At 43.2% G+C, this 15,930-nt stretch overlaps 1 protein-coding gene and 1 non-coding gene across 3 annotated transcripts in view; one reads left to right on the top strand and one right to left on the bottom strand.

The window, feature by feature from the left end:
- Positions 1–15,930, top strand: part of Tmem245 (transmembrane protein 245) — a 70,504-nt gene that overhangs the window by 22,858 nt on the left and 31,716 nt on the right. For both annotated transcript variants that reach the window (XM_052176522.1, XM_052176521.1), the window contains exons 6-9: positions 821–990; positions 8,919–9,023; positions 13,414–13,496; positions 15,411–15,501. In XM_052176522.1, the coding sequence (XP_052032482.1) occupies positions 821–990; positions 8,919–9,023; positions 13,414–13,496; positions 15,411–15,501 (449 nt within the window). The remainder of the gene's footprint in view (positions 1–820; positions 991–8,918; positions 9,024–13,413; positions 13,497–15,410; positions 15,502–15,930) is intronic.
- LOC127681896 (small nucleolar RNA SNORA44) lies at positions 11,869–11,989 on the bottom strand. The gene has a single exon (XR_007977239.1). It is a non-coding gene; the product is annotated as a small nucleolar RNA SNORA44 (small nucleolar RNA).

Below are 15,930 nucleotides of genomic sequence, written 5' to 3'. Positions count from 1 at the left end.
AAGATTAAGTAGTCAAATACATGAGCCTATAGGGACCATTCTTTTCTTTCTTCCTGTTTTTTTCAAGGCAGGACTTCTCTTTGTAGCCCTAGCTGTCCTGAAACTCACTCTGTAGATCAGGCTGGGGTTGAATTTACAGAGATCCCCCTGCCTCTGCCTCCTGAATTCTGGGATTAAAAGCCAACACCCAGCAAGTCTATGGAAACCATTCTTCTACAAACCAGCATACTGACATGTAGCTTATAAAGTTGGGGTTAAGAATATTGGTCCCAGGAGTTAAAGAAATTTTATTGGAAAAAAATCATTACATAGGCTCTCCTTCATTAATAAGTAAGTAGCCGGTCTTCTGGCCTCTTCCTCGTTGGCTTTAACAGCTGACTTTCTGCTGAACTTTGACCTCTGTTCAGAGCAACATCACATGAGGAAACAGGATCACAGTTGGAAATACCCGCCTGAAGTGGTACAAAGCCACTAGGGAGGAGCAACTGTAATGGCCAAGGAAATCAGTAATTGCTGGGGCTCCGTTTTCCTTAATTAGGAAGAGGGAAGTTATGAAGGCCACTGTAGTTCACGATGTCTTGGCTGGACAGTGAGCCCTGACTCTTCCTGGGATTCAGCTTCTCCAAGGTGATGTCAGCTAATGGGGCTTCCTTGAAAGTATGCCTGGCCTGCTTCTTCTGAAGTGCCTGTCTGTCTGTCGTCCTTCCTGCTTCCATGATCTTGTTTTAGTCCTGGCTTACTGTTTAGAATGGAAGCTAGGGAACTTTTTCATGTTCTGCCTTTCAAATCCATGTCCTTTGTGTTTGCATCTTCTTTATAGTCTGGGTCATCAAAAAGCTCGTGATCCACTTTGGAGTGGTGGGCTTCCTGAAGAAACGCTGCTGCGCCTGGTGGCAGGTGATCGAGTGCTTCCTGAAGGAGCGGCAGGAGGCTTTAGCACCGTGGCCGATCATCGGGCTTGGAAAGTTCTTACTGAAAGTTGATAGCAAGGTATTGTATGATTAGGCTGCTCCAATGGGGTGTTTGTGTTCCATGACTTGAACAGTCCATTTCATAATGTTGATAAAGTGCTTCATATCTGATTCTCCATGAAAATTTAAGGCTTAGAATTATAGAGTGAATTTAGATGAAATAAAATTGTGGTTATTTTTCTAACAAAGGAGAGAAGGATAGGTAATGGGGTGGTGGCTCAGAGGGGAATGTTTTTGGAGTGACTCTTGGTTTGTCAGATACTGTGCTGAGTTACAGGGAAATTTAACCAGTCATGGACCCCCAGAGACAGAAGCGCAGCTTAATGCCAAGAAATTGGTAATTTCTGAAAACTTTGTGGTTGAAGGACATGGAATCCAAATCCGCACTCTGCTTTTAGGTCCCACCTCATTATTTATTAGCCCTGTGACCTTGGACAGATGGCTTAGCTTCTCTGTGCCTTGGTTTCATTATCAATATAATGGGTATAACAGCACTTATCTTATAATGTGATTGTATTTGATGTATTGAGTGCTAGCCGTCACTAGCTTTGGGGAGGTGTCAGCAGAGTGTCCGAGTGTGAGCAGTTAGGTGAAGCTGGCTATGCAGGGCTCTGCGCTGGAGAGGATGCAGCCTGCGGATTGTGAGCTATGGTACAGCATAGTCGTCATTCCGCGATCCTGATCACAAAGCAGCATCTGTGAAAGCTGTGACACTGTTTCCTGCTGAGCTCTCCTGACAGCTCCTCCTGCTCTCAGTGACTGCTGTTGGTGCGTTCTCTAATGATATCCCACTCTTCTTATCTTCTCTCACCTCCCTGTCCTCCAGCTCTGGCACTGGCTAAATAAGAAGGTAATAAATGTGTGGGTGTGCTTGTCACTGCTGAATTTTATACCCTGCCCCAACCCCTCACTATCTCCTTTCTCATTCTGTGTTTCCGTCCATTCATTAAACTAAGATTTGTTTTAAAAACATTAAGCTATGGAAGGTCGCAAAATATGAATTCTGACCTAGTCATTTACTGGAACCTCCACCAAGCTCCTAGGATATGAATGGGCGCTTTGTCGGGCATTTAAGAACTTATGTCTTCTGTCCAGAAGATGAATTTCCTTGTTGTTGTTCTCCAATGTGGCGACTCTGGTTTCTTTCTCTCATTTTTTGAGTCAGGGTCTTCCTGTGTAGTCCAGCTGCCTTCTATCCTCCTGCCTCAGTCTCTTGAGTGCCAAGATTACAGGCATCTACCACCAGGCCCAGTTTTTTTGGTTCCTTTTTGTGTGAAATACATTAGGCTATTCAGTAGGGAAAAGAAACTCTTTATTCCTAGTTCTTCTATAAGTGACAAAAGAAGTTTTAAAAAATGACAAATCTGTAAAACACTTATTGAATTTGTCTTATTTCTTGGTTAGTAATTTTTTGGTCTTTTTTTTTTTTTAATTGTCTTAGCTTGGACTTCTGTTGCTGTGGTAAAACACAACTTGGGGAGGAAAGGGTTTATTTCATCTTACATGTCTCAGTAACAATCCATCATGAAGAGAAATCAAGGTAGGAACTGAAGCAGACATCACGGAGGAAAATACTGCTTACTGGTTTGTTCCTTCTAGCCTGTTCAGCCTGCTTTTTTATATAACTCAGGCCCGCCTACCTCCTCAAGGATGGCACATCTACAGTGGGCTGGGCCCTCCTGCACCAATCAGCAGTCAGGAAATGCCCCACGGGCTGGCCTACAAATCAGTCTAGTAGGGACTTGCTCAGTTGGGGTTCCTCCTTCTCAAATGACTCTAGCCTGTGTCAAGGTGACAGAAATTAACTAGGCCTCCTGTATCCCAGAAATATTTATTTATTTATTTATCTATCTATCTATTTATTTATTTATTTATTTTTCATGGCCTGCAAAATTGTGTTTCATGAGTCATGTATGAAGTTTGTCTGTAGGAACTGTTTTTCATGATTAGCATTAGATTGTAAAATGCAGATTTCATATAAATTCTTAAGGCCAAGCTATATGTATGAGGAATGCTGTGCCTTCGATGTTTAGTCAAGATAGAGCAATATTTGGCTTTCAAATCCTTAGGACAGGTTTGCAAGAGATAGTGTCATGTATATGTGTTCTAAGTACAAGCAAGACTCAGGTTTAATAAAAATAGTGCAACAAGCCTTAAAGATGTGGATGTAGGTCAAAGCAACGGTTTTGATTTTCAGTTTTTATTTACTTGTTTGTATTTGTTAATTTATTCAGTACTTGTTTTTGTGGTGCCGAAGATCAGGCTACTGAGCAGAGCAGACTGTCATACACTGCTAGATCCAGATATGACATTTAAATATGGAGATTAGAATTTACTCTCTCTTCCCTCCCTTCCTGTTGAAGACATGGGGAGATGACATCACTTAAGATATTAAACTGGATTGCAAGCAAGCAATGTGTAAAATATATTGTCCGCTCCCACATGTATATGGTTGTATATGCCCTGCTTCCCTATAAACCAGTGTCAGGACATGAGTGTATTTATTTGTCTGTCATGGATGTATATATGTCTCTGTCATCTGTATCTGTCTACCTATCTACCTATCTATATGTAGATATCTAGATAGAATGTGTATATACATACATACATACATACATACATACATACATACATACATATATATATATATATATGTAGAGAGAGAGAGAGAGAAAGAAAGTGTGTATAACATACATTTTGTTAACTTAAATCAAAGTAAAGTGGTAGTTTCCCCAGTTAGTGTGTATTGAAATGAATTTTCCTCAAGATAGAAAAGAAAGTAGAATTAAATTCATTAAGTTTAATATGATCTTACCTTAGTGGACTAAATGAGTTGGTAAACCTAATTTATGAACCTAATGTATAGCTGAAAAGCACAGTTAGTATTAAAAGATTCCTAAGAGATCAAGTAACTGTATAGTGTGTTCAAAGCATTGATGTGTAGTTGGAATGCAGCTGTCTGCATTTCTGTGTGTATTCTAGAGAGAGCATAAGGAATTAAGACATTTCCTTAATAGCTTGGTATGCAAAGCCAGTTGACTTAGAAGTTTTAGAGTAGGGCTTAGTGCAATTAGGTTTTTTGGCTTTTTCGAGACAGAGTTTCTCTGTGTAGCCCTGGCTGTCCTAGAACTCACTCTGTAGACCAGTCTGGCCTCGAACTCAGAAATCTACCTGCCTCTGCCTCCCAAGTGCTGGAATTAAAGGTGTACACCACCACTGCCTGGTGCAATTAAGTTTTAAAACTACAAGCACATTATTTTAAAAGTTTCTTCTTTTAAGAACAAAACCTTAAAAGTTGTTAATTGGTCATGGTCTGAAAAGACCAAAGAAATTCCTAGAGACCACATGTGCGCTACAGCCAAGCAGCATAGACCACGTGTGCGCTACAGCCAAGCAGCATAGACCACATGTGCTCTACAGCCAAGCAGCATAGACCACATGTGTGCTACAGCCAAGCAGCATAGACCACGTGTGCGCTACAGCCAAGCAGCATAGACCACGTGTGCTCTACAGCCAAGCAGTATAGACCACGTGTGCTCTACAGCCAAGCAGTATAGACCACGTGTGCGCTACAGCCAAACAGTATAGACCACGTGTGCGCTACAGCCAAGCAGTATAGACCACGTGTGCGCTACAGCCAAGCAGTATAGACCACGTGTGCGCTACAGCCAAGCAGTATAGACCACGTGTGCGCTACAGCCAAGCAGTATAGACCACGTGTGCGCTACAGCCAAGCAGTATAGACCACGTGTGCGCTACAGCCAAGCAGTATGGTGAGAGTTTTGTCGCCTTTGCTCACTGTGAGCATGGGCAGGGAAGGTCGGCTTCCTTGGAAAGAAAGCATCAGCACTCCAGAGAGAACTAGCTTCCTCTGTCCGTGTCTCTCCCTCACTCCCTCTGTCCGTGTCTCTCCCTCACTCCCTCTGTCCGTGTCTCTCCCTCACTCCCTCTGTCCATGTCTCTCCTCCCTCACTCCCTCTGTCCATGTCTCTCCTCCCTCACTCCCTCTGTCCATGTCTCTCCTCCCTCACTCCCTCTGTCCATGTCTCTCCTCCCTCACTCCCTCTGTCCATGTCTCTCCTCCCTCACTCCCTCTGTCCATGTCTCTCCTCCCTCACTCCCTCTGTCCATGTCTCTCCTCCCTCACTCCCTCTGTCCATGTCTCTCCTCCCTCACTCCCTCTGTCCATGTCTCTCCTCCCTCACTCCCTCTGTCCTTGTCTCTCCTTCACTCCCTCTGTCCATGTCTCTCCTCCCTCACTCCCTCTGTCCATGTCTCTCCTCCCTCACTCCCTCTGTCCATGTCTCTCCTCCCTCACTCCCTCTGTCCATGTCTCTCCTCCCTCACTCCCTCTGTCCATGTCTCTCCTCCCTCACTCCCTCTGTCCATGTCTCTCCTCCCTCACTCCCTCTGTCCATGTCTCTCCTCCCTCACTCCCTCTGTCCATGTCTCTCCTCCCTCACTCCCTCTGTCCATGTCTCTCCTCCCTCACTCCCTCTGTCCATGTCTCTCCTCCCTCACTCCCTCTGTCCATGTCTCTCCTCCCTCACTCCCTCTGTCCATGTCTCTCCCTCACTCCCTCTGTCCTTGTCTCTCCTCCCTCACTCCCTCTGTCCTTGTCTCTCCTTCACTCCCTCTGTCCATGTCTCTCCCTCACTCCCTCTGTCCATGTCTCTCCCTCACTCCCTCTGTCCATGTCTCTCCCTCACTCCCTCTGTCCTTGTCTCTCCTTCACTCCCTCTGTCCGTGTCTCTCCTTCACTCCCTCTGTCCTTGTCTCTCCTTCACTCCCTCTGTCCATGTCTCTCCCTCACTCCCTCTGTCCGTGTCTCTCCCTCACTCCCTCTGTCCTTGTCTCTCCCTCACTCCCTCTGTCCGTGTCTCTCCCTCACTCCCTCTGTCCGTGTCTCTCCTCCCTCACTCCCTCTGTCCGTGTCTCTCCTTCACTCCCTCTGTCCGTGTCTCTCCTTCCTCACTCCCTCTGTCCGTGTCTCTCCTTCCTCACTCCCTCTGTCCGTGTCTCTCCTTCCTCACTCCCTCTGTCCGTGTCTCTCCTTCCTCACTCCCTCTGTCCGTGTCTCTCCTCCCTCACTCCCTCTGTCCGTGTCTCTCCCTCACTCCCTCTGTCCGTGTCTCTCCCTCACTCCCTCTGTCCGTGTCTCTCCCTCACTCCCTCTGTCCGTGTCTCTCCCTCACTCCCTCTGTCCGTGTCTCTCCTCCCTCACTCCCTCTGTCCGTGTCTCTCCTTCACTCCCTCTGTCCGTGTCTCTCCTTCCTCACTCCCTCTGTCCGTGTCTCTCCTTCCTCACTCCCTCTGTCCGTGTCTCTCCTTCCTCACTCCCTCTGTCCGTGTCTCTCCTTCCTCACTCCCTCTGTCCGTGTCTCTCCTTCCTCACTCCCTCTGTCCGTGTCTCTCCTCCCTCACTCCCTCTGTCCGTGTCTCTCCCTCACTCCCTCTGTCCGTGTCTCTCCCTCACTCCCTCTGTCCGTGTCTCTCCCTCACTCCCTCTGTCCGTGTCTCTCCCTCACTCCCTCTGTCCGTGTCTCTCCTTCCTCACTCTCTGTCCGTCTCTCCCTCACTCCCTCTGTCCGTGTCTCTCTTTCACTCCCTCTGTCCATGTCTCCCTTGCTCTTGTTCACTCACACCCACACCAGTTGCTGCTTTCCCTTCATTTAATTTTACTGGCCTGTTGTTTAAGTGTGTATGAGTGTGTGAGTGTTTTGCCTTCATTCCATATGTATGTATATATATGTATGTATGATATATGTGTGTGTACTATGTACATGTATATGCCTGATGCTGCCAGAAGAGAGCATTGGATTCTCTGGAACTGGTTAAAGGCAATGGAGCTACCATGTGGGTGCTGGGACTGGACCTGGGTCCTCTGTAAGAGCGCACCCTTCAGTTTGCAGCAGCTTGGAAAGAACAAGAGTCTCCGAAGTCTTAAGCTTCATTTCAGATGAAATTGGAGTTAGGAAGATTCCACTCTACTGAAAACTATGAAGTCTGAGTTTGAAACTGGGGTGGTTTGTATGTTAATGCCGCCAATAGGAGGTTATGGCTCCATGCTTTATCAGAAGATTATTTTCATTTAAAACCATGCTTTTAAAGATGCTTCCTTCAGTACTTTTACAAACTGTTATTCATGGAAACAAATCTGGTTGTAACTCTGAAATAAGCTTAGTGTTTATTATACAACCCACACTCCTGGTTTACAGAGCTTTGGAGAGGAGGGAGGTAGCCCTTTCCTCAGGGAGCTACCCCAGGAACCCTGGGGCCCAGCTGCTTCCTGATGCAAAACTTCTCAGTTCATTGATTTTAGAACTTATATTCAGAGTAAGACACCTGACCTTCCATACCTTAGAATCCTGTTGTTTGTTTGTTTGTTTGTTTTTTGAAAATCTCTGTATTGTCTCTGATGCTTTGGTAGCATGCATCGAAGCTTAACTCTTCTGTTTGAAGCTCTTGAGTGTCAACATCATACATTAACTTTTTGCATCTGAGCTCACTGTGGTGCCAAGTGAAGGCCAGTGTGCTTCGTGGAAGACACAAAGAGTTCAACCTTTGCATAAATAAATATTGTAAAAATTGCGCTGTTATTTTTTTAAATTGTTACTTTTACCAGTTTGACTCACTGTATAGTGAGCATAGTTTTAATTTAAATTAGGAGCAACTTAGCAGTATTATAGCTCGTGCTTGGGTTGATGGGCACAGGATGGCACATTAGCATTATTGGTCTAATTAAGTCTAATTTTGAATTTTAAATGGTGGCTTTGCATGGCAAGAAGTGTAGAAATTATCATTGTTACATACCCTAAAACCAAAATGTGTTTATGATATAGGATTATTGGAGTTGTAAAAAATGAGAGATGTTCTAGTAGAGATAGAATATCAAATAACATTTTAAGGAAAGCTTTAATCTAATTATTAAGGAACAGCTACTATGTTAAGGATTAACATACTTCATTGAGTAAGAATCATGTCACAAATCTTATGTTTTCAATAGTATAGAAGCTTCTAGTGGAATAGCAGGACTTTTAAAAGCATTTTATTGTGAAATATCTAAAATCTAAAAGCCCTGGGGCTGGTAGTAATTGCTTAGCAGGTAAGGGCACCTTTGGCCAAGTGTAGTGACTTGAGTTCAAGTCTGTGAAAGCCACCTGGTGCAGGGCGGGAACCTACCTTCTGATCCCCATACTATACTTGTGTGGGCCCCAGGAAATGAACACATATACGTGGTTTGGGTTTTTGTTTTGTTTTGTTTTGTTTAGATTTTAAAAGCCTTAAACACATGTTCGCTATAAAACCAAAACAAATAAAAAATACAAAACTACTCACCTGCCCACTGTCCACCTTGATAGAACCACATCCACCTCCCACGGTCTGGTACCTGGAGCCGTTACTCTGAATTTGCTGTTATTACTGCCTTAACATTAACATCAACAATTACCATCTTTATGACCCTAATGGAATGAAAGGAGACCGTTCTTGACATGTAATTGCTGTCTGTCTTTGCTCCTGTTTTCTGTATAATTTAGGAAATGAGTGTTACAAAGAACATATACATTCTCTCAAGCCATCTATGTTGGCTGACTGAAAAGACAGCTTCATGAAATTGTGTTGTAATTTTGTTTGGAATGTATTTACCAGGCCTCATGAATTAGAGATTGAAATGTGAATGTAGTGTAAGGAGAATTCAGGAGTACATGTGGATTTTGTTTTGGTTGACTTTCTTCTCAAAGCCATGACAATAATGAACTCTACACGTAACAGCAACAATTAATACTTAACTTTCTAAAGTAGCTTATAGCTTTTATTGCTTTAATCAGTATGCTATAGTTTGCTTTGCAATGCTGAATATTCTGTATTTGTGATATTTGAGTATATACATGTATTTATTAAGTGATACTTTGAAGATAAGTAACCCACCTTTTTATTTCTATGCAGATGATCATCTGGTTGGAGAAGATGTTAGATAAAATTATTAGTATTTTCATTATATTTTTGCTAGTAATAGGAACTCTTCTTTTGGCCCTTCTCCTGACTGCAAAGGTAAAGTACATTAACTAGTATTCTTGTTATAACAAAGTCCTTGTTGCATATGCAGAAGCAGCTAGCAGAAACAAATGGAAAATATCATATGGCGTATTAAAAAGTACCCCTGGAATACTTTTGTACCTCTCACTAAAGTATTTCCACTTTGTACATTAGTACTTTTTCAGTGAGTCTGCCTAGAACATTTTCTTTCTAAATCTCATTTGTATACATTTTATTTTGTCATCAAGTCTTAAGCAGAAAGTGCAGTTTAAAAAACAAACAAACAGACCCTGAAAATAATCCCGCCCTCAGCCATAGACTAAGAGGCTTCTGAACTAGTGTCATGATGCCTAATGTAGTTAGTGCAACATGCCCTTCTTTCTTTTCTCCCAGGGTTCTGGTCTTGATGTCTTCTGGTGGTGCTGTAGGCACTGGCTTCAAACTCCCTGGGTTCAGGTGGCCTTCCTGCCCCAGTCTTCTGAGCACCTCCACAAACAGGTGCACCTGTGCACCAACTGTCACAATTTCTGCCCCTTCCTTCCTGCCTCACCGGTCTTCCTGTGGAGTGTTTGAGTCTGGTGCGGTTCCACAGACCTGTTTTTGTCCTTGTTGCTTGTGCTTTTGGTGTCTGTTTTGAAATGCTATCCTCTGGGCATGGTATGGCCATTGCTGTCCCTACATCAGGACTCAGAGGAGACTCAGAAGGCTGTGACCACTAACCTTCCTTCACAAAGGGAAGGTCTCACTGGGCACACATGGCAGCTCACATAAAGTCTTTATTTCTTGCTTTTCAGATCCAGCGGTAGTTTTGTTTCCTATTTTTATGTCATTAAGAAGCAGAGCTGCATTTTATCTCTGCACTGCTGGCTTTGTCGAGGGTAGTTTTCCATACTTTCAGTGCATTCTTATCCTTATTTGTCGAACTCTGTTTGACTCTGCTTCCAGATTTTGGTGTTCTGTTTTCAGAGGATGGTGAAGCTTACATGAAATCATGGCTATCAAAACTTGTCTAAGTCTTGCAGTGATTCATTAGTAACGGTCACCAGTAGATGGTCAAGGGCAACAGTTGCTAAGGTATTGCATTGCGCTTATCACGAGCTGTTCCTCAGCCAGGCTCGTCACAGCTTGTTTGCTTTCCCCCGCAGTTGGCTCCATTAGCACTTCTGTCCCAGTCTGTTCTTTTGGTAGTGGTCACACAGACATGAGCCCTGCGCGTGTTGTTACCATGTTTGACCTGAGATGACTGTTACACAGGACTTGTCGGTCCTTTTGTCTATTGGCTCTTTCCCTTCTTTGTCCCTGTGTTGTTCTGTTTCTTTGCATAGGCCTTCTGCCTGCCTGCCTGCCTGCCTCAGGCGTGCTTACCTGTCAGGTCTTTATTTGTTTTGTGCTGCAGTGAGTTTTGCTTCCCTCAGCTTAATTTGTGGGTATTGAACCATTTCTTTCTTGTGTAGGATTTAAGTGGACTGAACTTTTGAGGGAGCCCTATTGGGTATCTAGCTTTTCCCCCCCCCAGTAAAATATCGTTTTCTGGAATACCAAGACAGTGTCCACTTGAGTGTCTGATAGGTACCTCAAATGTAACATCAGAAACTGTTCTTCTCACAATCCTTCTTTTCCAGGAAGTGACAGACAGCTCCCCTCTCCACTCTCCTGGCAGTGAAGAGTTTCAGTGTCAGTTTAGGATACACCTTTGTCACACATTTACTTCCTCAGAAAGTCCTTTGGAACAACAGCAGGCTGAGGTTGTCACGCAATTTCCTCTCCACAGAAAACAAGAATAAAACTATGAAGTTCTTACCAATGCCACTTAAAGCTATTGGAAAATGACCAGCTAGGTAATTCCTAGAGTCATGTTAGCTTCGAGTTATTCTGCAGCAAAACTCTGTAGTGTCTGCTGAGGAATTGTTTTTGCATGTTTGGTGCAGTCTCTTTTGTCTGCATTGTCTGTGTGGTTGGTGTCTGTTGTGGAACAGACACCAGGCGTGATGGTGGCCATTTCTGTTCTGAAATCAGTGTACGAGGCTAACCAGGCAGCTCTTGAGAGGCACTCAGAGGTCTTCTTCCTGAGAATGGAGGAGGAGTTCATGGCTGGGCCGGGGATGTGAGGGTTCATGTCAGTTCTTCTGGGTGCTGCAGCTGCCTTTACAGTCACCCTGCTCTTGTAGATAACCCGTTTCCCACAGGCCTGAGCAATTCCAGGTAGACTGCCAGCTCACCAAGCTAGACTTGAGCAGAATCATTTCTTCTGTCTGCTGTCAGTGTGGAGTGTTTAAATGTTTGTTCACATTTTCCCAGAAAAAGTTAACAGTGTTATGGTTGTAAAATAATGGCAAAGTCTCGTTGGAGGTGACCAGAGCCTCAGAGATCTATGCCAACCTTCTAGTAGCACGCAGTTGGCATGTCAAGAACTGAGAGGGGAAAGGCAAGAACAGTAGGCTCACGGTAGTCCAAAGATTTCAGCAAACTCCAGGATGAACACAGACACCCCTGAAAGCCAGAGATAGAGGAACCTGTGAAGGCAGTAACCACAGCACCACGGGAGCAAAGCGGGGACATTTTCTTACTGAGCAATCATGAAAAGACAAGGCTAAAGAACACGAAGCCTGACAGTGAGAATTTTACGTTTAATGGCTCTGTTCCTTAAAAATAAAAGACTAAGGAGCTGGAAGTAGGGCAGTGTTACCCAAGACACAGGCTGCGGTTTCCCCTGGACAAAGTAAAGGCAAGATAAAACCATTCCAGATAAATTAATTGATAGCAGATGTGTTCTGTAAGAAAGGTGGGCCACACCCGTCCCCCAGCCAGAACTACATAGCCAGACCTTACATTTTTTTCTTTTTTTTTTTTAACCTCCAAAACATATTGGAAAGCTGAGTGGCAGCTGCAGGCACTGTGATGACCTGGGCTGTCAGAATCTCCATTACTCTGCCATGCAGTTGCAGATCCCATGGCTACAAGCAGCACTTGGAAACATGCTACCAGACTTTATCTTTAAAACAGCTAGACAAACACAAGCAAAAAATGACTTTGAGTTGAGACAGGACTGCAGATTCCTTGGTTCCATAGGAGAGAAGGGTAACACTTGGGCATATGGAAAACTTATAGATTTTTTTTACTGTGACATTTTAGGTTTTTTTTAATTTTTATTTTATGTATATGACTGTTTTGTGTGCATGTATATGCACAATCCTCCTCAGAGGTCAGAGTGGGTGTTGGGTGCCCTGGAGCCAGAGTTACAGATCCGTCTGAGTCTCCACATGAGTGCTGGGAACTGAACCTTGGTCTTCTGCAAGAGCAGCATGTGTTTTTAATCCAGTGAGCCATCTTTTAGGTTTTTTTTTTTTTTTTAATACTGTAACTATTTAAAGGAAACACGTGATACATTGCTCTAGACTTTGTGATATAAAGATGAACCACTCAATGTATGTTATATGTACATAGTATACCACAGTACAAAGAAAGGGCTGGGAAATGGAGCTGTATTGATGAGCATGTAAGTCAGTATTAGCTTGAAGTAAATTGTGGCTGATATATTAAATAGCACCTCGCAGCTTCTAAGAAGTAGAAGTTTAGGAGAACTAAAGTGGTTAAAAAAACCCATTTTCTTGACTTGGTTTCTCCCATCTTTATCCTGCTCATTTCATTAGTTTTTGGGCAAGTGCCTTAGTCTCCATTATATTACTATGAAGACACACTATGGTCAAGGTGACTCTTAGAAAGAAAGCATTTAACTTGGTTATAGTTTCAGAGGCTCAGTCAATCCTCTGATGGGGAGCATGGCTTGGTGTTCGCAGCAGGGTGTGGTACTGGAGCACAGAGGCTACATTCTGAACTGCTGAACCTTCAACACGCACCCCCAGTGACACACTTCCTCCAACAAGGCCACACTTCTAATCCTTCCCAAATAGTGCCACTCCCTGGAGACCGAGCATTCAAATATTTGAGCCTATGGGAACATTTGAATTCCTATTCAAACTACCACAATGGGCAAGTTTCAGTTTCAGTACTCAGTGGCTTTTCTATATGCAGAACCACGCAGACCTGTATTCTGGCTTATTTGTCTGTGCATCTCACTCTGCCCACTCACGGCATTAGCGCAAAGGTTTGGTATTGCATATGAAGGTACAAGCATGGACATAATCTGTGCTTTTGTGTATATGTAGGAACTAGTTGTTTATGAATTAAGTGTTTGATTTTTTTTAAAGGTAGTTTGCTGAGCTTCTTGAAAACAGGGAAGATACATAATATATATATGTTTTCAGTGTATAATGTTTAGCAGCTTGTAAATACCTACTTCAAAATTAATAAAAACCAGGATATATAATTATTTGATCCTATAGAAGTAATAGAAAAAGACATTTTGAATTATGTTTATTACTTACTTTTCCTCTTTATATTATAGGTACATCAAGAGAGTGTGCACATGATTGAAGTCACGAGTAGTCTGATTAATGAAACTCTAGCAAATCACCCAGAGTGGGCAAAGTAAGAATATTGTTTTGGAAAAGGATAGTCATGGGTTACCTAGTTTCAGCATCTGTTTGCATGGACCAGTATTCATTGATACAGCTACATTAGAAGAGAAGAATACAGTTTGCCAAAGCTTTGATAAACTGGAATACTGTGGTGAGGAAGTGTTTAAGATTAGAGACAGTTTCTGAGTTTCTGATACTGCTGCGAAGGTTAGACTGACCTAACACTCAGAAACACACACTCTTGCCTTCCAAGTACTGAGACTATAAGCGTGTCCCAATGCCTGGCTATGTCTTGTAATTTATTGACATATTTTGTTACTCCTTTCTCCTTATGAAAGAATATTTTCCCAGACATTTTAACTTTTGTGGGTATTGACAGCAATCAGTTTTTGTTTTTTTTTTTGGTTTTTTTTGAGACAAGGTTTCTCTCTGTATATCAGGCTGGCCTCGAACTAAGAAATCTGCTTGCCTCTGCCTCCCAAGTGCTGGAATTAAAGGCGTGTGCCACTACTGCTCGGCTAGCAATCAGTTTTCTTGATATGATCATCGTATATGTATACAACCCATGAGGCTGCTAAGAATTGAGACTGTTTCAGTGTTCTGACTCATTTTGTGTGCCAGCTTGGTAGGGTGTATCATGTTTGAGCCTCAAAAAAATAAAAACCTAGTATTGTTGCCTTGGCCTTTCAGCATGTGTTAGCTAATTGAAGCCAGAACTACTGAATTTGTGAGTTTTAGTATCTGGTATATGTTAATAACAGTTTTTGTGTTTGTTTTTCTTTTAACCCAGCTAGCTCCCAAATAATTAAGACTGGAGTATTATATTTATTAAGCTATAAGGACACAAACATCTGAACAATATTACTCTGTTTTAATCTTCTAAGCTAATCTGGCTTTACCCTAGCCAGAATCCCAGAGATACTTGAATTTTATGGCTTTCTCTGCTCAAGCTGGTTTCTGTCCTCATGGCTAATCTCTCTTTCCCTTTGTCTCTCTGTCTCTCTATCTGTCCCTCTCCCCTCTCTCTGTCTTTGTGTCGTCCCTCCCATGCTCAGTCATTGGCTGATCAGCTAGCTTTATTGACCAGTCAGGGAATAATTGGGGAGCAATGTTTACATGACACTGAGAGAGTAGGGTCTCAAAATAAGGATTGCAGCCAGATGTGGGTGCACAAATTGGCATTTGAACAATACAAGGGTAATCTTTACACAGGACATAATAACATTGTGCCTATAGATATATAACACTGGTGGACAGTCTGGGGAATATTTCTGGGTTTGGAAAGCATTAAGTATATGAAAAGGCTTCTTGGTTGAGGTATAGGGGAGACCTCTTACTGTCAAGCAAATGAAACTTGAAAACTGCGGTTTTTAGTATTTCCAGACCTTTGTTGAAGAGACTCTACATGAAGAGATGGGTGGATGGAAGATTGAAAGTAATTAGTTCATCCTTTTAATTCCTGGATTCTTTGGTTCCTCGTTTCCATAGGTCTGTGGATCTCAGACATCTGTAGGCTCTCTCCGGGTACACATTTCTCTTTCAGTAGGTCAGGAACTGGGCTCAGGCCTTTCCTTCTCTACCAGGCTCCCAGGGATGTTAGATGCTTTTTGTCCCTGACTCCTACTATGAGAATCTTGTTGGATATTGAGTACCTCAGTGCTCCAGAGTCTTATCCTCTGCTGACTAGGCAGGTGACCAGAGAAACCAGACAGAAGAGGAAGAAAAAGAGCTGGAGGTTAGGTAGATCTCATCTCAGGGAGAGCTAGAATTCAGGTCCCATAAGTCAAGGTCAGGATCTTCAGGCCTGGCACCTGGTTCTCTGTGTTAGTGATCCATCAATAATTTATTATTGGTAGCTTTAGTTCAGAGCATTGTTAGAAGAATATACTGAAAATGGACTCTTCATTTTTCTCTTTTCTGTCAGTTGGCTTCCTGAGGCTCAGGTGGTTCAAAGAGCTCTTAATTCTGCAGCAAACAATGTGTATCAGTATGGGCGGGAGTGGATAACTCACAAGGTAAGAAATGAGCTTTTCTTATACCTTTCTCTGCAGGATTTTCACAGGAGCAACTTCTTCCTTTGATAGAAGATATGCAGAGATCCTGGTTTTGAAATACACTTAAATCTACAGATAGGCAAGTGTTATAAAGTGGCATCACAGTGAGCAGTACCAGTGCACTGAGCAGGCTAGAAAGGCTGGCTGCTGGCTTTCTTTCAAGGTAGATCTGATTTATTTGTGCATTAGGATAGAATGGTCACAGAACTTAAGTGATCAAATAAGACCATGTGGAGGAAAAAGAAGTTGTGCAGACACATTGAGTCCTGTCTCTGCTGCTCACTGTGCGTGGCAGTTGCCAGGTGCGTTGCCAACCCGCCTTCCTGCTGTACTAGGAGGGGTTTTGTCACTTCAGGTGAGAACACGAGCTCAGCAGAACCAGATGCCATG

The sequence above is a fragment of the Apodemus sylvaticus genome, chromosome 3 (assembly GCF_947179515.1).
Source record: "Apodemus sylvaticus chromosome 3, mApoSyl1.1, whole genome shotgun sequence".
NCBI classification, from domain to species: Eukaryota; Metazoa; Chordata; class Mammalia; order Rodentia; family Muridae; genus Apodemus; species Apodemus sylvaticus.
This window is presented reverse-complemented; position numbering and strand designations above follow the sequence as displayed.